General features: G+C 52.6%; 2 protein-coding genes across 7 annotated transcripts in view; both read left to right on the plus strand.

The window, feature by feature from the left end:
- The window catches only part of PLXNB1 (plexin B1), an 83648-nt gene extending 74901 nt beyond the window's left edge, over positions 1 to 8747 (plus strand). For 4 of the 6 annotated variants that reach the window (XM_076346439.1, XM_076346441.1, XM_076346442.1 and 1 more), the window contains 8 exons: positions 109 to 193; positions 927 to 1093; positions 2101 to 2261; positions 2510 to 2657; positions 3369 to 3433; positions 3524 to 3599; positions 3981 to 4055; positions 4600 to 8747. In XM_076346439.1, coding sequence (XP_076202554.1) covers positions 109 to 193; positions 927 to 1093; positions 2101 to 2261; positions 2510 to 2657; positions 3369 to 3433; positions 3524 to 3599; positions 3981 to 4055; positions 4600 to 4704 — 882 coding nt within the window. In that variant the 3' untranslated portion in view covers positions 4705 to 8747. The remainder of the gene's footprint in view (positions 1 to 108; positions 194 to 926; positions 1094 to 2100; positions 2262 to 2509; positions 2658 to 3368; positions 3434 to 3523; positions 3600 to 3980; positions 4056 to 4599) is intronic. The other 2 variants (XR_012996033.1, XR_012996034.1) reach the window with 2 other exon arrangements.
- A 1765-nt stretch (positions 8748 to 10512) lies between these two features.
- On the plus strand, positions 10513 to 23086 carry LOC143164330 (SRSF protein kinase 3-like). The gene is made up of 13 exons (XM_076346793.1): positions 10513 to 10564; positions 11383 to 11389; positions 12973 to 13112; positions 13290 to 13398; positions 13900 to 13987; positions 16300 to 16387; positions 16639 to 16745; positions 18929 to 19091; positions 20314 to 20399; positions 20852 to 20959; positions 21406 to 21475; positions 21554 to 21646; positions 22899 to 23086. The coding sequence occupies exons 1-13, from the start codon at positions 10513 to 10515 to the stop codon at positions 23084 to 23086; spliced, it is 1299 nt and encodes a 432-aa protein (XP_076202908.1).
- Positions 23087 to 24231: the final 1145 nt, after the last annotated feature.

The following is a 24231-nucleotide window of genomic DNA, read 5'->3' on the forward strand; positions in this document are numbered from 1 at the left end:
CCCTATTTCTAGTAATAGTATAGTCTGTTTTGGTCTACAAGCACTTGCCTGTTGTGCTGATGAGAAACATGACATCTGTTTTGAATGTTGATTTTTGCTTGTGTGCAGGTGCCTGACGGAGCAACAGTAGCACTGGTCCCACGCCTGACCAAGCACATCCATAGGGAGAATCAGGATTACATCCCAGGAGAGAGTGAGTTTGATGTCCTGTTCTCATAAAATGATTTCATAGCACTTGCCAGTTAGTGGGTCATGTCTCTTGCCATAGCCCCAGCTTTATGCTGCTATAGAAGGCTGATAGATGATTTGGACCCTCATAGGATTGTCAGGAAGTTGAAAGCTTGGGCAGGTGAGATGAGAGAAAAGCAAAAGAGTGTAAGAGCAGAGGAAAGCCAGGCTGGGCATGAAAATGCAGGATGAGCACAATTCTCTAGGTCTGACTCTCTAGGGCAGAGCACAGTCTGCAACTTGTAGGAGTCTTAATACCCTCAGGTGCTGAGCGTGGCCCGAGGGTGGCGATGGGATGCCAGGCAGTTACCTTACTGCCTGGCAGAGTGAACAGCTCCATGGATACTCCTGTGGCACGTGGGACAATAGCCATAGGCTGCAGCTTAACAGGTTCAAACTGGATGTGGAAAAAAAATTTCTTCAGCGAAAGGGTGGTGCAGCCCTGGAACAGACCACTGGGGTGGTGGGGGATCTCTGGGGAAGTTTCCAAGACCTTGAAGGTTTTGGGTGGACAAAGGCAACCTGCTGTAGTGCTAGCAACAGTTGTACTCTGTGCAGAAGGCTGGATAGAGGCCTCCAGAGGTTCCTTCCCATTTGTGTTTCTATCATACTGTGAAATCTTGCTTCCTTGGGGCTCACCTGGCCAAGCTCTACTGTGAGAGAACTGACACTCATCTGTAAACAATTGCTTGTTTTAGAAACACCAATGCTGGAGGATGCAGATGAAGGTGGGATCAAACTTTGGCACTTGGTAAAACCAACAGAAGAGCCAGAGCTTCCCAAGCATCGGCGTGGGAGCTTAAGAGATCGGGAGCGAGCCAAGGCAATCCCGGAGATCTATCTGACACGTCTACTCTCAATGAAGGTGAGAAGAAGCACAGATTGTGTTGTGCGTGGGATCCTGTCTTCCTTCATATCCCCTGGCAGATTGCAGGGATGTGTATGAAGATGAAGAGCCCCTTTGCCTGGGTTGATGCACGTGCTGGTTGTTTCCCCTTCGATCCCAGCCCTGCAGTGCCGAACTTCTCCTACTAATGGGTTGAGTTCTGCAGAGCCTCTAGAAGAGTGAGAAACAGTTTTATCCCTGTGTCCACCCCATGTTTGTCTTTGTGTGTCCCACAGAAAAAAGCAGGTACCCTGTGCTTCGCAGCAGAGTTTCTTTGGCAGCAGTGTCCCCTGGGCTGCCATGTCTGCTCACCTTCCACCCCACCCAGGGCCAAGAAGACAGGACTGACCTGTTACCTGCTGCAGCAAGATGATGCTAATAGTACACACCAGCCATGTACAGATTCAGCTGCAGTCATAAATCAGGCATAGCGCCTGCTCACATTCTCCTTTTTGCTTTATTCCAGTGTCATTGTTAAAAATTTGACTCAGGAACTTGTCCCTCTGCTCTGTTCTCAAGAAAGGATCAGCTTTTGGCATCCAGGTTCCCCAGCAATGCCCTGCTTGCAGTAGTACCGTTCCTCAAGGGACAGCCTTCCTCCTGCTGCTGAGCAAACCCCTTCTCCTTGTTCCTGTCCGACTGAATACAGCTGCTGGCAGCCAGCAGTCCCCTCCACCAGGCAGTCTCTGTGGTTCAGTGCCATTCCATCATGTTGCAAGCTTTCCCCTTTACCTGCAGTGGCTCTGACTACATCTGATTCCCCTCCGCGTTTTGCTTTGTTCATGAGCTTCTTCCTGGCCTCTGTTCCAGAAACCACCGGGGCCTCCTTTCTCCTTTGCTGCCGCTCCCTGAAGCGGAGGGGAGGTAGCTTTGGACCGGTGAGGGGAGGTTGCTGAGCAGCAGAGGGTAACCTCTCATCTGCCTGGGGCCTGGGTTCTCCAGTCTCCTCTGCCTGCGCTGACTCTGTCCTGCTCGGTTCTCCACAGGGCACTCTGCAGAAGTTTGTGGATGACTTGTTCCAGGTGATCCTCAGTACCAACCGCCCTGTCCCTCTGGCAGTCAAGTACTTCTTTGACCTGTTGGATGAGCAGGCGATACACTATGGGATCGCAGACCCTGAGACCATCCATATCTGGAAGACAAACAGGTATGGTGTTCCTGTGGGCCCCGGAGGAGGCACTGCTAAGCTGTCTAGAGCTGATCACTTGCAAAGTGACAGCCACCTTTGCCTGCTGAGGAGGAGCAAAATGGGAGTGCAAGGCAGCAGTGCATGGTGTGAAAAGCTGGTTTTGCTGGGAGGGCAAAGCTGGGAGATGCAGTAATGTGCAGAATATCTTTCAGCACCATAGCTGCTACCTTTGCTGATACCCTGTTGTGCTTCCGTCTTCTCTGCAGCCTGCCCCTGCGGTTCTGGATCAACATCATCAAGAATCCCCAGTTTGTTTTTGATGTGCAGACGTCAGATAACGTAGATGCTGTGCTCCTGGTCATTGCACAGACCTTCATGGACTCCTGTACAATAGCTGACCATAAGTTAGGGCGGGTAAGTACAGAGGGAGAAGGGAGCATGGTTGGCACAGTTGAGCAGTGCTGCCCCAGGAAGGCAATAATGCCTGTGTAGTGCCATTGGGATGCCGTGCCCGCTCCTTGCCCCCGTGTGCCACTGGAACACTGGAGAGCGACTCAGCGGGGACTCCTGGGAAAAGAGGAGGAGCTGGTTTTGTTTAGCGTACAAAAGAAGTCGAGGGGTGCTTTTATTTACAGCTTACAGCTACTTGAGGGACAGAAATAAACTCTAGCTGGCTATGGCAGACAGTGTAAGTCACAGGATGCATCTTGGAAGATTCAGGCTGGCCATTGAAAAACTTTTTACCACCACTACCCGCCCTGTGCTGAGGGTGGAGCAGCCCTGCACAGGTCACCAGAGATGGGATGGGGGTGGATCTCTGGAGGATTTCCAGAATCAGCTGTGCAAAGCCATAGCCAATGTGATCTCATACTGGTGATCACCCAGCTCCAAGTGGAAGGCTGGACTAGGGATCCCAGAAGTCCCTTCACCAACACATCTCATGGTTCCTCAGACTGCATTACTAGAAGGGAGCCTGGTGTTTGAAGTGCCTCTCCATGCAGAGGACAGAAATTCCCGATCCTGAACGAAGGACAGAAAATAGCAGTGATGGTGTTACCTGCTAAGGTTAGTCCACAGCATGATGAAGGAGCTTTTTGTAATCAATTCTGGTTTTGCATGTTCAAGGACTCTCCAATCAATAAGCTGCTCTATGCCCGGGACATTCCTCGCTACAAGCAGATGGTAGAAAGGTAAGCAATGAATGTGAGGCGTCGTGGTTTAAGCAGTAGGAAGGAGGCTAGGAGGAACTATACTCTAATTGCCTGTGTACCACTCTATAGGTATTACGCAGACATTCGTCAGACCATCTCTGCCAGTGACCAGGAGATGAACTCTGCCCTGGCTGAGCTATCACGGGTAAATAAAATTATTTATTTCAGAAGTCACCCTGGCCCCTCACCTGTGTGTCTAATAGAAAGTTAGTAATGCAAAGATGGGATATTCCAGCTGAGTGTGCAGTTCTGCTCAGAAATACTGACCGTTCCCAGTGGCTGCTCTGCTTTGTGGCACCACTGGGAGGGCGAGGGTCTGCCCAGCTAGCACTGAAGAGAAAAGCGTAGTCAAGGATTCAGGACAAGGAGTACGTGTGGTTTTTCCTTTGCTAGGAACCATTGGTGAATTCCCTTTCCTGTTGCTTTGTGCAACAGGCACATTTCCTAATGAGTTGTGAGGACGCAGAATTTAGAAGAACAATTGTTAGGTGTCTCACGGTTTTGTCTAACTTCCTCTCTTATTCAGAATTACTCAGGTGACCTCAATTCCCTGGTGGCTCTACATGAATTGTACAAATACATCAATAAGTACTATGACCAGGTGAGCGTGTGTCTCCAGCAGGTATGAACGTGCCCTTCTCCTTTTACCGTCCAATCAAAAAAAATCTAAAAATTAATAATTAAGAGCAGCCAGACTATTACAACGCTGTGTATTGTTTCACTGGCACGTGTAACTTTCACGTTGTAAGTTTGCTTTATTCTTATCAAAGAGGGAGGGAGGAAATCACAAAAAAGGACTTATCTCTAACTTGGAGGCTGTTGGGATTTCACGTACGCTTCTTTTTTTTGACTCCAGTATCCAAATATTCTACTTAAAAATGAAATGCAGTTAGTTCAGATTCACTTACTAAAGATAACATTTTCAGGTGAGAAGTTTAGCATTCTTTTTGCACTATGAGGTTTATAAGTTATTAGGACAAATCTAGAATACTTATTTTGCGGTTAATTTGAGAATTACTACGTACCCACTCTAGTCTTGAGTACGCTGGATTCCAGCTTGGGGCTCTCCGCTGTGCATGGAGTTGAGCTGGTTGACAGTGTTGCGTGCTGGAGAAAGGCTGCCAGTGAGCTCTGTCTCGTTGCAGATCATTACTGCCTTGGAAGAAGACCCAACGGCACAGAAGATGCAGCTCGGATATAGACTACAACAGATCGCAGCAGCTGTGGAGAATAAAGTCACAGACTTGTGACAGGCGCAGACAGACTGCTCTCCCCTGGCTGAACGGGGACAGTGCTCGTCCTAGCTATACACAGGGTGTCCTGCTGCCATTGGAACCAGACTCTCCCAGGAACCCGCGGGTGACATGAATGGGGATGGCCAAGGCAGTACAAAGTACAAGCGTCCTTGCATCTCAGAGAATATTTTTTTACAGTTTTTTCTTTTTAAAAGCAAAACAAAACAAAAAAACCCGAACTTTGGTTTTCCTCTGGCAGACTGTCAGGGGGACCACACAGCTCCTTCCTACAGATGTCACATGAACGTGCCAAGTTTCCAAACAACGTTGTTGAAGAGCCAGGTGACACCACCGAGCAGCGTGTCTGTGGAGTCCTCGGCCTTGCACGGATGCCCTTGCCAGTGCTGGGAGACTCCCCTACTGCAGCTGCTCACTTCAGCGGGGATGCAGGAAGCTTTCCCCAGGCTGACAGCTGTGCTAGCCTCTGTCCCCGGCTAGCGAGCACTCCTGCAGTGTCCCATCTGAGAAACTTCCTTGCAGCAATGTCCCCACTGGTTCCGGATGTTGGACATAGAAAGGAGAGCGTCCGATGGCGAAGGTCTCTTGCTCCCCAGTGTTCTGGTCTCTGACAGCTCGTGCGCGACACCTGCTTGGATGTAACGTGCTCACCAGCATGCGCGCTTGCCCAGGGGCCTACTGTAAATGGACAGCACCCCCTCACCCTTTCCCTCAGGACAAATTCAGCATGTGAGAGTCGCTGCCTGGCTCGCCTCAGTCTCCGCTGACCCAGCTCGGGATCCGTCTTCCTGGTTCCTTGTGGTCAGAGGTTGCCCTGCTCTTTGGAAAAGCACAACAAATGCCTTGTGCCACTTCCCCTTCCTCCAGTGTCTGGCTGTTCTGCTGCTCTGAACTGGACTTGTAAATACCCTCAGAAAGTTAATGTATTTAAATGCTAAAGGAGAATGTTTAATTTTGTGGCTTTGAGACAAAGCTTTTCCTGGAGAAGTATCTCTGTGCACTTCTACTGACAAACGTCTGTCAGCACTGGAGCAAAGTTTTCTCCACTGCTTTGTCTGCAGGGATAACTCGTAGATGTCTCCATTGTCGTAACAGCAGCTTGCTTTTCCCCACAGCTCAGTTCAAGGCTTAGCTGTGTGCTCTTCTGTTAGGCTTGCCTTACACCTTACTCACAGTTTCACTTCCCAAACTCTCCTGTTGTGGCACATAGAAGGGTTATTTCGTGAGCTGTGAACTCGAGGAAGCCATGAAGCACAACTGCGTCGTTCCCAAGGAGTGTCAGGTGTCCTGCAAACGGGAGTGATTCGTGCGAGGAAGGAGAGGCTGGAGCAGGCACAGGCACCGTTAGCTGCCAGCTGTCACTGGGCAGCTCCTCGCTGCTCCCTTCTCAGTTCCTGCGCCTTGTGAACAGAGCACTCTGCCCTTCTGGGAGCGAATTCCTATTTATAAGGGTGCCCTACTCGTTTTCACCCCCCGCTGCTAATTCCACGCTGATGTCCTGCGTGCCTGGGGCAGGTAGACAGGTCTGACTCCTTTGTCACATCCCTGAGGTGGTGATTGTGCGGGCCAGGAGGGACCAGAGCTAAAACAGGGCAGGATCATGTCCCTACCTCTCTTTACATTGCACAATTCCAGGCCTGTCAGATCAGCCCTGTGGCTTTGTGCGAGTGCTGCGCAGTTGCAAAACTGTTCTCTGAGCAATATAACAACAAGCTGATGCTGGCTTCCCTTCCGACAAAGCCAGCTCTCTCCTGTGACCCTCTCTCAGCAGTATTCCCAGGTACTCTGTGTGCCCAGAGTATGGCCAACATCCCTGTGCCATACTCTGTCCTGCTGTACAGAGCAGCAGGCGAGCTGGCTGGCTCCTGCCAGGCAGAAAGGGGGGGGGGGGGGGGGGCAGGGGGCACAGAGTTTGCCTCTCTTCCCCCAGGTGGGCACCAGTTTGGGTCTTGCTCCTGCCTGACGACCCATTTCCACAAAACTTATGGGAACTTAGCATCTCTGACACCTCTGTCTCGACCAAATCTGATTAAACCAGCCCAAAAAAAGCTGGGTGGAGGAAAGGACTGGCAGATGGGGAAAAAAGCAGATACAATGCACATTAGTAAAGCCCATTCCCTTCGGAACTGCAGGAGGCGATTCCTTGGTTTGAGGCAGGTGCAGGCATAGTGGCAGAGTAGCGTCGTCCCCTTGTGCGTTGACGGATGGACTTTCTGCCCCAGGCAGCAAGGCGTAGCCTGTGGCCTCTCCAGCTTGCTGAGTGTCTGCCAGGAGCCACAGGCTCCTGCTGGATTTATGGCTCTGCAGACTCTTAATGTCTGCCCCTATTTTTGCAGAATTATCTCTGTGCTTTCCCGGAACAGGGTGGCTTGGGGCTTAATTCTGGATCCACCTCACATCGGCAAAGGGAGGAGGACTTGGTGGCTCTCCTGGAATCGTAGTGACAGGAGTCCAGGTGTCTCTGCTGAGAGCGCAGCCTCTGCCCAGGTGGCTGACTCAGGCCGTGGGGTAAGTGGGCTCCACACCCTCTTTGCTTCTCACTAGCGCTCCTGGATGTTGGAAATGATCTGCTTTCTCTGAGTGTGTCTGTGAAAGTCTGCTTTTATTAGAGCAATAATCAAGACTTAAAAATAGAGCTAAACATAGGTGATAGACTTATTTAACATGTTGAGCTTGTCCTTGCATAGCTGGACAGGAGGCACTGCCCAGCGCACGTGCAGTGAGGGTGGAAAGCTGGTAGTGCCCGCCTCTTCCCATCCATCTGTCCTTGGTGTTCTAGATACCCGCATCCTCCTCCCCTGCGGACACGCACTGAAGGCCCCTCGCTGGGATCAACCTGGGTGTTTAGGCATGGCCCTCTTCTCTCCGTCCATGCCCCTCTCCTATGGCAAAATCCGTTACTACGACAGCGTTCTGTTACATTTAAATTTGCACAAAACAGGTTTTATTATGAAATTCCCTATTGCAGGGAAGACTTATTTATTTATTTCTCTTGATCCTTCCAAGTTTCTTCCAGTCTCTGCCTGATTACATGACCAGCTTGTCAGACGCTCCGGAGACGGATGTTCCTTCTCAAGGATGGAGAATCCTCTCTGGATGTTCCCGTTTTCTTACAGGTAGCAAGTTCTGTGGGCACCGGCTGAGAGCGCCCTGCCACAGCGACCGTTCCCCTTCTGCAAGACGCAAGTGCTGCAAGGGGATGTCGCCGCTTTAATCGTATTCTCAGAAAGATGATGTTCTTGAATGGCAGGCATTAAGATTTGTTTAGTACTGCGGTCAGAGAAAGAAACTTGCTTTCACCGTGGTCTGGATGAAACGCCGAGAACTGATCAGTATTAAGATAAATATCCGTTAGTGTATTTGAATGTCTCTCCTGTTGGCACAACTAAGAGTAGCTGGCACCCACGCGATGTAGATGTGAGAGCGCTTGCTTTCATCTGTCTGGTGGCAAATTTAGGCTGTACCTGGAAGCTCTTTTTGTTTGTGTTTTTTCCCCTCTGGTAGAAGTGATGGCTAATTTTTTTTTTAATTAAAGTAAGAGGGCTCTCGGATGCTGCTGCCTCGGTGGAATGCCATTTCTTTTTCAGGGTGTGCCCCGATTGCAGCGAGATGCTGCTTTTTTGGTGCCTTTCTTGTCGGGATGATTCTTTTGGTTTCCGGAACACCCAGTGTGTTTGCTCTAAAGGTCTTTCTCCCAGTCCTCTGTCCTGGTGACTCTGCCCTCTCCCAGCCTTGCGACTTGGTGTCTCTGTCTGTTACGATATGGCCTGACCTGCATTTATGCCCTGCCACACCTTGAGTTCTGCTCAGAGCACCCGAGGTACTGTCTTTCTCAAATTGGAATTAATAATTAATATAAAAAGCTTGAAAAAAATCTGAATTTTGTTACATAGTGTAATAACTGTTTGTAGATATTGTTCTGAGATGTAGGAATCTATTGGTGATATAAGAGGTTTTGTCTGTAAATAATCAGTTTAGAGTCCAAATGATTTTAATAAAGAGAATTCTTACACAATAATTCAATAAATTTTAATATACAACCTGCGTGTCATGCTTGTGTTGCACGATAATGCAGTTGCCCAGAATCTGTCCACCTCTTTTTTCCTCCCAAGTGGAAACTGTGTACTCCTGAGCCCCAGGACCTGGGAGCCGTGCCAGGAGCGTGGGGCTTTTCCCCCCTGCCCCCCTCCATAGCCTGCGAGCTGTCGGCTGCATTTCTTCGAGATAACCTTGTGCCGCCTTCCACCGACGGCTCCTACGTCGTGGCACTTCAGCAGTTTCCAGAGCTCAAATACCATCCCGGCCGCAGGAGCGGGGCTGCGAGGGCTGGGAGCGGGGGCGTGTGGCACCTCACAGCTCCGGCCGTGGTTTTCCACGGCGGGTAAGCGGGGAGGGGGTTGCTCAAGGTACAGTTTATGTTAGTTGCCGTTGTCCACCAGCGTGAGGCGGGAACCAGTGTTCCTAAATTAGCAAAACAACTTCACTCTTAAACTAATTGCACAGTTCTTCCCAGACGTACAGCTGGCTCCTGGCCCATGTATCCTGCCTTTCCCCCTGCCCCCCCCTTCCTTTACTAGCAGAGTTTTGGACGCAGTCTGCTTCTCCCCCCTCTTACCCAGGTAATGTCATGGCTTTAGGCCCTCCTTTCCATCTTGCTGGCCTTTTAGGGGTTAGGTGCTGCCCCGGCACTCCCTCAGCGCCCAGCCTGGTGCAGCCTCTGCCCCCTCCCTTGTTATTTTTAGCGTGGGGAAGGCAGGTGAGAGGAGAGGGGCACAGGCAAGGGGGAGAAGCGCTCAGGGAGGCCCCGACCTCGTTTTGGCAGCCTGGATCTGCAGCAGAGCTTCTGCTAGGCAGCGTTAACCCTTTGCTTCAGGGCTGGGGCTTGGTCTGTGCAGCCTCAGCGAGGAAACCTGAGCTGTACAACACCAGGGCCCCAGCGAGGGGGAGGCCGCGCCATGCCCAGCTCTGGTGCAAGGCTGCAGCATGTGGCAGTGGGGAAAAAAAGTGTGATACTTTTTTTTACTGTGTGTGGCCATTTGCTCCTCGGTGTCGTGTGGGTGCTGGGATGCTCGGGTCCCACCTCGGTGGGGCAGGGCGAGCGGGGCTGCAGGGAGGATGCTGCTGTCGTGGTTGCTCCCCACAAAAAGGGAACGGGGGAAGCGTGGGCTCTGTGGTCACCAGCACTGTGCTGCGATTGTGTTTGGCTGCATGTGGGTACTGCTGGGGGACCCGGCTGGGGTGCCTCAGGTCGGGCAGCGTGGCACACAGGTGGGCTTGGGGAGCCTGTCCCCTCTGCCAGGCACAGGTCGGGGACCACTGTGCCGGGCAGAGACAGGAGACGGTGCCACAGCAGCAAGGCTGGGCCAAAAGTCCTGCCGACACGCTGCCGGGAGCAGTGGGAAGTGCCAGGCAGCCCCGCGGTTTCTGGGTCTGGGGACGGTGGAGTAGAGGGGAAGGATTTCTCCGTCTCCATCTCAGTAGAGCTGTGAATTTCCCTCTATAAATAGTTGCTGTGGAGACTGTGGAGCAGTAGTAGGCTGACAGACCTGCTGCCAGGGAAGCCGGGGGGAGGCAGGGAGAGGCCAGCAGTAAAGTGAATCCACCGCAGCTGTCCTAGGTCTCCTGCTATCCCGAAGCCAAGGTTGTTCCCAGAAACAGCGCTGTGATCCGATACCCTGCCCTGCTCCTCACCACATCCATCCAACGATGCAGAAGAGTTTGGTCTGCTCAAGGACACCCCTCCCGGGCAGCGCAGACTAAAAGGAGAGCAGGACCAGCTGGTATCTCACTTTGGGGAGCTCCAGAATGAGCCAGATGACAAACGGAGTGGCGTGCCCTGCCTGCGAGCTGCTGCACGGTAAGTCTGCGCAGGGCCCCTGGGGCTTGGAGCCCCGCATGCCGATGGGGCTGCTTTTATGCTGCATGTTGCGACTTGCAGGGATGCTGTGCTCAGCAAGGGCTTGCCAGGTCTGTGTTCGTCAGAAGAGGAAGGCGTGTATTGCTCTGGTGAGCGCTGCGACTCCAGAGGTCCAGGCATTGTAAGGCATGACTGGTGGTGGGCAGCTCCTTAGGCCGTTCCGTCCAGGTCAGGTAGAGTTGTCCAGGCCAGAGGCGAAGCACCGCTCCCTGCACGTGGCTCTCGCAGAGCAGCCAGGACCAGTATGTTTTTGGGCTGAAGTTCTCTGACCCGGTCCAGGCCTGCAGCAAGCCAGTAGGTTCAGCACAACGTAGCTTTGAATGACAAAAGCAAAATAACAGTTGTTTTTAACATAAAGACATCAAGCAATGAAGGACTTTAAAGCATTGATCGTCCTTTATCACAAAGCTTAGAAAAGTAGGTTTCACTCTCCTATACCGAGTTGCATAGCAACGCTCCTCATCCTTTACCAGTGTATCCACGTAACGAGAGAGGATGGAGGTAAAGTCTCGCACACTGAAGGACAGACTTGCCGCGCCTCCGCGGCGAGAAGGACACCAGGGCCCGGTGAGCTGCCCAAAAGCTCCATCAGCCCTAGCGCTAGGATGCGTTTTACACTCTGAGTCAGTCTGTGGGTCCTAACCACTGGGTCACGGTGACAGCTCTTTCCCACCGAGGTCTCCTGCTGCCGTAACAATCCACCTAGGGAAGATGCTGTTGAACTCCCATCCCCACATGCTCGAATTTTCCTTTGGCAGGTGAATGGTGAGCGATATCATAAAAACTTTAAGGCTCTTGGCTGGCTCTAGGATCAGCCCCTGCTGTCCTAATGAAGTGAGCGAAGAGGGTTTGGGTAGATTCTGGTGGTGCAGGAGCTTGCAAGGTTACCGATATGCTCAGTTGGTGCACAAATAGGAAAATTTTGATTTTACCTCTGTTTCATAGCTAAGACGTTAGTAAGCATTTGCTGAAAAGAGTGGCCATATGGACCTGCAGCATCCTGGAGGTTTATGCCTAAAAGAGACTGATTCTGAATAGCGTAAATGCCACGGTTAGAGGTGTAAAAATATAAGGAGGGGGAGGGATTTTGAGCTCCTTTGAGACTGCTGTGAATGGAGCAACGTCAGCTCTGGCAATTTGGGTTGTCCCTGACAGGATCAGAGTCTCCAGCCCAGTCTGACCCTTAATTAGAAATGTGCTGGGAGCTTGCTCGCTGCCCAAAGGCAGGCTGCATCTCTGGCTGCTGTGCTGGGAGAGGAGCATCAGCACGTGGAAAGAAACCTTTGTCTTTTGAGGAAGTCACGCCTCTGTCTCAGCACCTGGCAGGTGTTACTGTCCCAGAACAACTCCCTGTCACACGGCTCCCGCTGCCACCACCACCACCAGCCCGCTATAACTATTTCTGAAAACCCTCTGGTGCAGACAAGCTCTTAGCTTTAGCGACCTGATTTGAAGGATTTAAAGGTCAGTATTTCTACCCATGCTAATGGTCTACTGGGATTATTATGACCTGTCACGAGCTCTGGCAATGCGTGTTCGCCTGAAGCTTTGGCCGTACAGCAAGTGACGTTTCCAAATTATGAAAGGCTGGGTTGGGAGTACCCCAGCTACCGCAGCTTACATCTACATTTCCATTAGCAACACGGGTTCTGGGCTGCTATTTCAGGTGACCGGTGCTGAAGCCAATCCTACACCAGTGCTGTGGGGCGGGGGGACAGCAGTTGCATCAGTCTGTCTGCGCTGTCTCGGTGTTTGTACCTTGGGCTGTCATAGCAACAAACCCTGGGAACAGCCTCCCCCTCCAGGGGTGTCACGGGATGGTCAGTGGTAAACCCGTGCTCTGGCCCGGGGTTGGGCTGTGGACAGATGTGCAGCGCTGCAGTTCCTAAAACACAGGCTCTACTTCACACCCATCTGGAGCGTGAGGCTCCTCCTGCCCAGACGTGTCGCCTCCTCAGCTGGGATGGGGATGGGGAGCGGGTGCTTTCCCTGGCTGCGGCCACGGGAGGGGATCCCACAGTCCCCACTAAGCCCCTGAAAATCCACACGAGGCACAGGGAAACCTGAGACTCCCACCTGGCCCTGGCCCTGGCCCTGGCCCTGGCCTGGCCGCACACCACCATGATCCCTGCCCAGCCCCAGCCTGCCAGCTTTACTCTTCTGAACTCTTAAAATAATCCCTGCCTCCGTGAAGTGCCAAAAGCGTTTGTAACAGCCCAACTCCAGGGGCTGATGAAGCAGATGGGAAGGAAGGGGGCAAGGGGAGAGCAGGGGTAGAAGAAGGAGTCAATGTGTATGGCATGCAGCAGAGGTACAGCTGCCCTGCAGCTCTCCAACTCTCTTTAAAGGAGTAATACGCTGAAGATCGCACCACCTGTGCCCCACGACCCGGTTCCCCACTGCCTCCGTCCCTCGTGCCAGGATCTGCTGCGCCGCTGGGCCATGGAGGAGCGGGTGCAGGAGGAGGTGCCGGCAGCCCAGCGCACAGGTCAGTCCTCGGGCGCGTGGCTCCAGAGCCAAGATCATGCCAGGCTCTTCCCAGGCTAGAGGAGGCCACTGGGACCTGTCCAGCCGTTCCTCCGGGAGGATGGCTGTCCTCAGCTGCTCTGTCAGTCTGAAAGCACTTAGAGATGTCAGTAATGTCTCTTGGCGATGGTGCCCACAGGAGGCCACCACCCCGTGCGGGAAGGAGAGGTGTTCAACACGCGATACCAGGCTCTGTGCAAGCTGGGCCACGGCGCCTTTGCCACCGTCTGGCTGTGCCAGGACATGAGGTGAGGGGCTGACCAGCTTTCGGGGAGGTGGGAAAGGGTGGCTGATCTCCTGGGCAGGACCTGCCCCTCTCGCAGAAGCGGCAGAGCGCAGCTGCCTGCCTGGGAACACAGCGGCATCCCCCAAGCACAGGGCAAACCTGGCGGCGAGACTGGTGGGGTGCAATGAGCAGAGCTGGTCCTCGGAAACTAAAGAACATAAATGAGGTGGGATCAGCCCTTGCTCTGCATTCGCTCTTCTCGTTTAGACCCTGCAGTGTCCATGCTCTGCCTTTTTCTCTCCAGCCCCTTGCTGGTCCCTGGGGGCAGCTGTGCTGCCAGATGCCGGCAGCTTCACCAGGAGGGATGCCCACGGGCCTGGCGTGCTGCAGACCAACGGCAAGGCTGGTTGCAGGAGGGCAGCACCCACCCGCGGAGCCCAGGGCTTGGGTGACTGGGAGAAGGGTGCTGCTGGTTAGGGCCACACTGGCATGCGTTGGCTGGAAGCTGTGATTCATTTCCCAGGAGGAAGAAACACGTAGCTGTGAAGGTCCTGAAAAGCAGGGAAGGCTTTGCTGAGGCTGCCCAGGACGAGGTCGCTCTCCTCCGCTGCGTATGTATATTCTGGGGCTCTGTGCTTTGCTCCACAGGGATGGCCACTGAGTTCAGGCCTGAGTATCAGCCTCATCATCCCTTCTCCCTCCAGGTCTCAGTCTGAGGAGCTAGGTGGGGAACAGAAAACAAAAAAAAGTTAGATAATTCATGGAAATCGCCTTGGCTCAGCACTGGCCTCTGAAACGAGCACCTTCTCCTTCCTACTGTCATACTGGGACATGCTGGCTGTGTCCCACTTGCCCTGTCAGCCCATTTCTTTCAGCTGAGACCAAAATCCAGTAAGTTAGAGGAACCTGCAGAAAGATAAGGAGAATAACCAACAGAAAAAAGTGGTAATGTTCTTAAGTAGGAGATGGGACCGTGTCCACTGTATTTGTGTCGTTCCGTGCTCAGAGGGCATTGCTCTATCACGACACTGATACGGAAGTAAAAGGAAATATCTGCAAAAAATAAAGCAGGATGTAGCAAAAATAAAATAAACCTCTGAAGTCAGAAAGCTTCCTCCTGCCTTTGCTAATGGATGTGGTAATTCGGTGCCTGTATCTGGGTCTCAGCTAGTTGCCTTTGAAGGTGGCTTGACCTGCTAGTTCTAGAAAGCTCGTGGTTACAGTTCATCAAGTTTGCCTAAATACAAAGTTACATCAGCTTTAGAGGAGTAAAAGCCATTAAATTTTGCATTTCAAATTACTCTGAGGCCTTTCTCCAACAGGTTTGAGAAAGGTTTAGTTTGCACCTGTAGGTGCATCTGTAGGCCCTATCCAAAGGGACGTGAGCCAGACTTCGTGATGCAAGAGGAAGTACCAAGTGGCATTCATTTAATGTAATCAGAGGGCTGCTTTTCTACACATCAGCACAATCCTGCATATAGACCGAGCCTTACTCTTAATTTATTACTAATTCTCTCTGAAAGACACACCTTCCATTCAGCAGAATATAGCTGGTTCCCAGGTCTGTTCCACCAGCACAAGGTGGTGGGTGCCTGCAAAGCTGCCAGGAGAGGCGACCTGGTCTCCCCTGCTTCCACAGCTGCTCACCTCTGTCGTGCCAGCACAAACCTCCTGGTGCTGGTGCAGGCGGATCTGGCAGCTGCACAACACACCAAACCAAAATCCCGACAGTTATGGCTGTGAAGAGAAAAAAAAATTATGAATTGCTGTACCAGGATCAGTGCTCTGTGGGAGCAAACTCCCGACACACCTTGCCACGCAGGTGTACAGGGCTGGTGCAAGAGCTGGGGGTACCGTAGCACCCGTGCTTGGGCAGACCAGGGATTCACCCAGCCCAGCACCCTGGGCCAGCAGCAGATATTCAGATGGGTATATGAACAAGCTAAGCACCAGGTGCTGCTCCCACTGAATGCTCCCCTGGCCTACAGCACTTTCTAGCTGGAGATTTCTTGGGCCAAGGGTGAGGTCTGTGTGGGCAGTAATTCTCAATGACTTTACCTTCAGGAGACCTGCAGGCTTCTGCATCCACAGCCCCCCGTGACAAGGACTGCCACCAATTACCCATGTGCTGCATGAAGACCCATCTCCTCTGCTTTGTTTTTGAACCTCCCAAGTGCTAGGTTTGATGCCCCCTGGTTCTTGTACAAAAGATCTGTGTTCACCCCCTCTGCCACCACTCCGTATCTGATAGATCTCTGCAGTATTTGCCAACCCTTTTTCAGCCCAAAGAGACCTACTTTGCTTCGTTCCTCCAGACATGGAAGCTGCTCTCTACCCTGGTAGGACAGGTAGCCTTTGAGCGGCCAAAGACAACCACAAGGTCTCTGCCTCTCTGTAGCCCCTTGCGAGAAATTGCTGAAGGGAAGGTGTGGGTTTTAAAAGGCCATGTCCCAGCCTGCTACTTTCAGCAGGGGAGGGACAGGGCCATCCCTGCTCTGCGGACAAGGAGCAGAGACTGCAGAAGGGTGAAGGAAATGGACAGCCATTGCTTCTGGAGCAGAGAGCTTGGCGGGAATCCCCTTCCAGCACAAGCAGGAGCGCTTTCTGGGCCTGCATGGGATAGAATAAGCAGTGGGAAGTGTGCTAAACACTATTAGCAGGATCGGTTTGAGTTATTCGGACACTGTGAGGGTGACGGTCCCACCTGGTCAAGAGCTAGACAACATACAGAAACTCATTCCTTGGTAACAGACTCTGCTTGTGTGCTTGGTGTCTGTTTTTCCTGATGCTGTTTTCCTGGGATTTGTCATGAAGTGCCAGCTCCTGGAAGAGAAAGTCTGTAGAAAGGGATAAAACAGGTGCAAGATGTCCTTGTGCATATATATGTCTCTAATTGCAGCTTTCTTGGAATCCTCCCCCTCAGGTGAGCAGTATGAGGAAGAAGGACCAGGCAGGAGAAAACATCGTCTGTTTGTTAGACGACTTCAGAATGATTGGAGAGAACGGCTTCCATATCCTTCTGCTGAAAGTGCTGTAGCTCTGGGTCAGCAAAGCCTGGGCTTGCCTCGGAGAGTCGCAGGATGGTGTAAAACCGAGCGCTGTGCTCCCGTGAGGAGGATGAGCAGGGCAGTAGCTGGACTGGGGCACATGGAGTGGCTGGAGGGGAGAGGTTGGATAAGGAGATATTTGGCTGCTCTGGTGAAGGGCAAAAGGCTGGTGGTAGCATCTTCTCTCTGTTAGTGAATCCCTGACTCTTTCCCACATGTGTGCTTGGTATTTGAGGCGCTGGGTCCTTCCCTGCGGTGTCTGATGGGTAACTACGCAGCCCAGGGACTGCCTTTGCCTTTTGTGAAAAAATCTTTACAGCAGGTGAGAACTGGGTGAGGGCACCAAGGGACTGTTGGCTGGGGGACATGCCGTACTCTTCATCCTGGGGTCATCTGCCATGAACTCCATGACTGCATCTGCAAAGAAAGGGACAACACAGAGCGAGTGCCCAAGGCATGCATTTTTTTAAGGAAAACAGTAACTATTTCTTTTGGGTATAAGGAGAGAAAACATTAAATAAAATGCAGAGTGGGAAGTCACCACATTCCCATTCATACAGGGGCACTGTGCATTACTGCCCAAGCCTGTAGTCTCATCGGGTTTGGGAAGGAGTCAGGACCACCACCATGAAGAGTCAGCAGCCCGCAGACCTGCACCAGGGATTCAGGGGTGGCACTTGTGTTCCCATCACCTCAGTAATCATTGAATTCTCCAGCAGTTCGGCTGCTCGCAGGAGTAGCGGGGGCACAAACAGCCTGCCATAGTTATGCTTCTTGTGGGCAAACCATGTATCTCTCTGCCCTCCTGCTGCCCTGAGAAGTCCCCTCTGGAAGCAATGCCAGTCCACTGGCATTTGCCTCAGCATCCAGCTGCGGGTAGCACTGGCAGATCCAGCAGCTTTCTGCATGGTACCACCAAAGGCTGCTCGAGGTCTCCCTCAGCACTGATGTCTTTCCAGGGCTTTCTAAATTGCTGGTTCAGTTGGCTGGTCCTCCACCCATGTTGAGGTTTTCCTACTCAGAGCCAACTCTTCCTTCATCTCCTGTAAGGATGTGGTGTGCTGATCAGACAGATTGTGAAAACTGAGTTTCTTATGCATCAGCTGGGAATAGCTAAGGAATGGGAAACCTGAGTGAGGCCTCAGAATAGTTAAAATTACATTTTGCCTCTCATGCTGAGATTTATCAGAAGTCTGCACACTTGCCAAGATGAAGATTTGCTGCCCTGACTCCTGTGCCCTTCTAGGGACACTAAGAAAGAAAACCACCTCCTCCTTCATCCTGTTTTCTGGAGTAGCCTCTTCTTCCTCTAAAGAAGCTCCACTAACACCTGAATAAGTTACACAAAAAGTAGTGGCATTAATCTATGTGCCCCATTTCACACCCAAGCCTTTTGCTTGATCCATTCCCTTATCCGCTTTAATTGTAAAATCTCAGACTCTTCTTTCCCGTTCAGATCAGCTCTGGGGCAGTATTTACTTCTGATTCATTCTAGTTTAGCTATTTAAATCTTTCCCCATGTTTCACAGTTACCATTTAAGGTTGGTATTTCCCCGGGGCTGGTGTTTATGCCAGAATAGAATTTGATAATACAGAGAATATTTGCCAGCCCTTTATGACTGACCAGAGTGTTTAAAAAAAAAATCTCCCAGCAGCATTTTCGCTGTTACTGATTTCTGATAGCGACTGTTTCTCTCTGGTAGGTGTTGTTTATCTCTCCCCTGTGACAGGCCAGACTCTCCCTGCTCCATCGTAAGCCGTTCTTTCCCTACATGGCTCTCCTGCACTACCCTTAAGTCCTCTCTACATGCACTCGCTCATCGTCTCTCCCTCCTCCTGTCTGGGTTATGCTGTACCTCCTTTTCTTTCCTTGTACGATGGGACGCCCTCCCGTGCCATGTCACTCTATAACCGGCCCCCAACTTCCATTCGAATGATAATCGGCAGGAAGGCATGGTGGTCCGAGGACGTAACGGCCACACGAACAGGAGTGTTTTTTCGGGAGAAAGTTCGGCTTTGAGATCGTAATGCCTCCTTGTAGCCCTATCCTCTTTCCATCTCTCTGGGCTTGCCCATCCATGCCGACACCTGTGTATCTTCACGCTGCCTTCTGCTCCGTGTCACCCCCACCTCCCCCAAACAGCCCCTTCCCCGCTGGGCTCCCCAGGCCCCCTCTCGCTCAGCGTGCTGGACACGTGGGGCTCCGGCACCCACTCCTCCTGCCGCCTCTCGCGATGAAACCCCTTGTGCCTGCTCCCACAGGGCCACCCCAATCAATGTCACCGCTCTGCCGGCTGCACCTCCAGCTTAGTACAGGGCACTCACTACACAGAAACAATTTACTGCAGATAGTTATCACCAGTGCCCCCTTTCTTCAATACCAGAACGTCCACAACTTGCGTATCTACTGTGCCTGACTGCTCTGACAGCACCGACAGCTGCTGGGGCAGGGGAGGCGGTGGGGACCCTCGCGTTGCTGACGTGACTTGCTGCCTGCTCGCCCAGGTGCTGGCAGGGCTGCACTTCCTGCACAAGCGCTGCCGCATTATCCACACGGACATCAAACCGGAGAACGTCTTGCTGTACGGACGTGACAAAAGCCTCCAAAGGCTTCTGCCCGATACGCTCGACTGCAACCAGAGGACAGATTTGAGGTTCAAGGGACCAGGTGAGCACTCCAGGGTTTTTTTAACAAGAAAAGGGACTTATGTGTTTATTGCCAGGAGGGAAACAGAGAGGCAGCAGGTACAGGTATCTTAGAAAAGGGTCCCATCTCCTGCAAGGGCCAGTACAAAACAGTCCAGCCAGCTTATGCTGCTGAGAGGCCTCTCCTATCTCTGCTTAATACAAACATCAGGCTGAGTGGCTACAAGCTACTCAAGGCACCTACAGAAATGTGGTCTTGCAGGTAGCTTTGTGTGGAGAACAACTACAGATCAGGGGCATCTGTTAACAGCCCCACCACAACCTCGGAGCTCATTCTTATGGCTTTAGGTACAGGATAGTTCCCTTGTGTCTGGCGTTTTCAGCCACTGAAAGGTTTACATACAAAATGGTTTGATCAGAAAGCTGTATGACGCTTCTGCTCTTTATTTCCCGTATTTCTGAGCTTTGTGGGAGACCTGTATGTACTGCTAATCTTCAAGGCCTTTTGAGACATAATTTATTTGCAGAGAATGGTGTGAATATCGAATAAGACGTAGGGCTGGAGAGTTTCTCGAGAGATCAGCTCATCTCCCAGCAATGAGACCTTTATATTATCCTCACCCAATGTTGTCCCATGAGCATTTCTCCCATGACGGTGCCGTTTTGTCTCTCAAACTCTGGGGCAATTGGGGAATGCTAAATTAGTGACTGAGTCTTTTGCTTGGAGCAGAAAAGCGCAATATTAGGCACAGACTGACAGCTCACTGTAAAGCAGTAAACCAAAAATTACCCTTTTCCAGGATCACATGAAAATGTAACCTTTACGGTGCTTGCCAAGCAGCCTGTCTCCAAGGTCTGTGACAGCCAGGATTGCTGAAGGCTAAGGAGGCATGACAGATGTTTTGTGTCTGACCAGTGCTGGTAGGATGTGCTCTCCTCTGGGCCCACAATAATTTAACCTCGGTGCTAGAGGAACCTTGCAGCAGGACAGGAGCACGTGGTCACACCGCTCCACTCCAAGCTACTGTCCTCCCAGACATCCTCTTAGATCGTGACTGGATACCAGCTCTTCCTTTGTGTTTCCTCAAAAAAAACAGAGGTGGCATTTTATTGATGATAAAAAGCATTTTGGGACCTTTTAGGCTGAAAAAATTTAAAGGAAGGCATACATGCCTCTCTTGTGGCAAGTGATGCATACCTGTTGCTTTGGAAAGACCTGGTTTCTCTCTGCCTTTTCCATCTAGGAGGTGATCTTGGCAATCGATTGGAAGAATCTGATTTAATGAGCATGGAAGTGAAAATTGCAGATCTGGGCAGCGCGTGCTGGACAGTGAGTCTGCTCCGAGTCTCAATCCCATGACGATACGGGACACTGTGTGCTTCTTTCCATCCCACCCTGCGTGTCTGTCCTTTTACAGCTGAACAGCTATTTCAGTGTGCTGAAGAGATACCGGTTTCAGGGGGTGTTATGTTCAGCACTCCCAGCTCAGAGCTGGGCCCTGTACTCCTGGAGACACTGTCAACTTTGGACGTTTCTTCAGCTTGCAGTTAGTCCCTACAATTGGAAATTCAAAACCGTGTTCAGTGTGAAATGTTGGGAGATAAATTCACCCTGGTGTCAGTAGGGCTGAGAATGTGCCTGCCGTGCCCTGCGCAGAGTTTAGTACATGTATTCAGTTCTGCCCCGCAGCGTCGTCCTCACCGTGCGGGAAGCTTGTGACCACAAGCATTGCCGTTACTCATTTAAGGACGCTAACCAAAGGGAGTTTGTTTCTGTTTCAGTACAAGCCTTTTTCCAAGGAGATACAGACCCAGCCATACCGTGCCCTGGAAGTGCTTCTTGGATTAGACTACGGCACTCCTGTGGATATCTGGAGCATGGGCTGCCTGGTAGGACTGGGGACAATGCTGTGTGCGCACGGGAGATAACTGACACTAACAGGCTGGGGCAGCGTGTCCTCAGCACCTACCTATACCCACTGCATGGGGAGCAAGACTTCCTTGCTGAGAAGCAGTAAGGGGTTGTCTGCACGCATTCACTTTGGATTGAAAGTATGCTGCTGATAAAATTCACTCCTTCTTAGTTTATGCTATAAGGCAATTCACACTCCATGTATGTTTAACTCACAGACTTGACTGAATCAGGCACGTACTAGTTTTCATCCTGATGGAGCTAAAGGTGCTGTTTCACCATGGTACAGATCAAAGCAGTGTGAATATTTCCATATTTTAGGATCAGTCTTGTGTGATAGGAAGGGAAATTGGTACTATCAGAGTTAACGGGGAAGAAAAACTCCAGGTCAGTTAGTGAATTAACAATGCTACTCCATTTCTAGGCATTTGAAATGGCAACTGGGGAGCGTCTGTTTGATCCTCAACCTGGGAAATATTTCTCCAGAGATGATGGTAGGACTCCATCAGTTTTATTCATTTCACTGACGGAAGTGTCACAGTCTTTGAATCTAGATGTGTCCCTCTGTCTAGATCATGTTGCTCGTATTATTGAACTCCTGGGAAGAATTCCTCCTCAAATTGCCTTCTCCTGGAACAAGTCAACAAAATTCTTCAGCAAGCCAGGTAAGAATTGGAGTAAGGAAGTTTACTCTAAAAAACACTGTGGATCTCTGACACACTCCTACTCAGCTCACAGTTTTCATCCCAAAAGTTATGTTACGCAACGCAAGCTACAAGCAGGGACCAAACACAAGCGGAGGTATCATAAAGAGCAGTAACACTCCCTGCCCACCTTTGCAATCCAGGAGCATTCCGGGGATGAATGCAAAATCCTGAAAAACGGTCATAGCAAACACCCAACAGGGAAAACATTTCCATTCTTTCTCCTTTGGATTTGGAGAGAATGGAAATACGGACAGGAAATAGCTACACGCCAGGAAGGCTGAAGAGTGTGTAACTGCCTGGATTTCACCTGTTCACTGGCAGAGAACAATGGTGATCAGGAATGGGACACTCGTACCCTTCCATCCTTCCAACGTGGCTGCTATATTTAGTCTTCTGACCCAACTGTAACATCTCTTCTGTTTTATTCTCCCCAATTCCTTTCCCTTTGACTCACTAGGCTTGAAATCTTTGTCTTTGACTTCAAGGCATCACATGACTCCATCCTTCTGCAATTTAGCCTATCCTCCTCTTCCTCTGCTTTCACGCTCACCAGCCACACAGCTTCAGCCTACCCACAATTCATTCAATGTTGAGTGCTGGTCCCATGCTGCAGTTCAACAAGCACCTCCCTGCACATTCAGATCCTTTGCTCACACTTATTCCTTCTATGGTGCTCAAAAGAAATGAGTCAAAACTAGTTCTTGTTCTATATTCATTCTCCGTGTGAACCAAACTGGCCTGACCCAAATCACATTTACACCAGGTACTCCCAGGGACAAGGATAGCTTCTGGGTCAGTAGTGGCACTCCTGTGGGCCCCATGGAGCTAGTAGGCACAAAACAAATTAGCGTCTTGCGAGCTCTGGCACTGAAATGGCCCATTGCATTCTGGGTTGCGTGTGGACAGGCACAGGGAGCAAGCAGCAATGGCTTTGGCACGGCTATTCTGGGAACACTTCATTCACTCTTGGCATGTTCTCATCTAAGCAATGGGGAGACTCCAAACACTAGCTTGGAAAGACGATTTCTGAGAAACACCCGAGAGCCAAACCTGCAAGGGGCAGTGCAGGTGAAGCTTACAGACGGGAAGATTCAGAGGCGAAGGAAGGGATCCTTCCGGCTGCTTTGGATGAACTGTATGAGGCGAGGAGCGGTAGCCTCTCAGTCTCGCGAGTGTAATTGAGGTACTGTGCTTACGCTGTCTTTGCTAGGCGCTCTCCTGCGGATCTCCAGGCTTTCCCCCCGCAGCCTCCACAGCGTCCTGGCGGAGAGACACAACTGGACAAAACACGAGGTTACTCCCTTCACCAGCTTCCTCCTGCCGGCGCTGCAGTACGCACCCGAGCGCCGCGCCACAGCCGCCCAGTGCCTGCAGCACGCATGGCTGAGCGCCCCGTGACCGGCCCCTCGCCTCTAGCCCCGCGGGGGGACCGCCGCCCCTGCCCGGCAGCTCCCGGCAGGCAGCCGCGACACCTGCGCCGGAGCCGCCTCTCCCCCCCCCCCCCGCGCCGCCCCGCGAACGCGCTCCGGTCCCGCCGCAGCGGCCGGGACCTCCCTCCCGCGGGGGTGGCGGCGGGCGAGGGTGGGCCCGGGCTGGCCGCCATAGCGGGGGGCGGCGGGCGCTGCGCACAAGATGGCGGCTGGGCCGAGCTGCCCCTCAGGCGTCGGCTGCTCCTCAGCCTCCCGCGGCTCGGCTCGGCTGCTCGCCCGCCCGCCCCGCCGCCCCCGGTACGCGGCACAGCCTCTTCCGAGCGACCCCGGGAGCGGGGCGGTGGCCGCCGCCCCCTCTGCGCAGCCTCCAGCTTTGTTCCGCAACTCCTCCCGCACTCGGGCTCCGTTCGCCTTCCCTTTAGTTCGTGTAGTCCGCACGCAGCGTTAACTGGAAGCGGTAATTAACGTCCTACGGTCTCGAAGTCTGTAAGGCTGTTTAAGCGGGGGGCAAGGGCATGGAGGGCCTTTCCGTGCCCGCCTGCGCCTGGCCTTCCTTGCGGGGCGCCCGTTCCCCGGCAGCGGGAGGGGCGGCTGGCCTGCGGCGCGGCCTGCCTTCCCCCGCCTAGCCAGGAGGACGGCCGATAGCTCCGCAGACCCGTCCCGCGGGGCAGCGGCGGGTGCGCGCCGCATCCTCCCAACGGAGAGGCGCCGGGCACCAGCATAGGGAGAGCCCCTCGGCCGGGCACAGGCTCCTACCCAGTGCCGCGGGGTCCCTCCTGCCCAGCTGAGCGGGGCTCGGCCTCCCGCACCCGCGCCCCTCCTTCCCGCCGCCCCTCCCGCGGAGAGGCCGCTCCTCCGTCTCGGGCAGCCGGCCCCGCGGTCAGCGCCCGACACCCTTTGTTTGGGGCTCACGGGGACGGAGAACCAGCCAGCTCTGGGCTCCAGCGGTGCGCTGGCACCTCTCCCCGCCGGCCCCGGCCTGTGAGAGGGCGCGGAAGGCGGCAGTCCCCGCGCGTCCTGCCCCCCCCCTCGCCTCAGGAGGGCCCGCCGGGCGGCGGGGGGAAAAGGCGGCCGCCGGAGCAGAGCAGCTCCGTGGCGCGGCACCCGCGCTCC

Source organism: Aptenodytes patagonicus, chromosome 8 (assembly GCF_965638725.1).
Source record: "Aptenodytes patagonicus chromosome 8, bAptPat1.pri.cur, whole genome shotgun sequence".
In the NCBI taxonomy this organism is placed as follows: domain Eukaryota; kingdom Metazoa; phylum Chordata; class Aves; order Sphenisciformes; family Spheniscidae; genus Aptenodytes; species Aptenodytes patagonicus.

Bases quoted from the DNA above. Each gene is read 5' to 3' on its own strand.
- LOC143164330 (XM_076346793.1), top strand. From the start codon at position 10,513: ATGAGCCAGATGACAAACGGAGTGGCGTGCCCTGCCTGCGAGCTGCTG. The intron at 13,988-16,299 runs GTATGTATATTC...CCTCCCCCTCAG, and splicing joins AGGTCGCTCTCCTCCGCTGC to GTGAGCAGTATGAGGAAGAA. The intron at 16,388-16,638 runs ATATCCTTCTGC...ACTCTTTCCCAC, and splicing joins GATTGGAGAGAACGGCTTCC to ATGTGTGCTTGGTATTTGAG.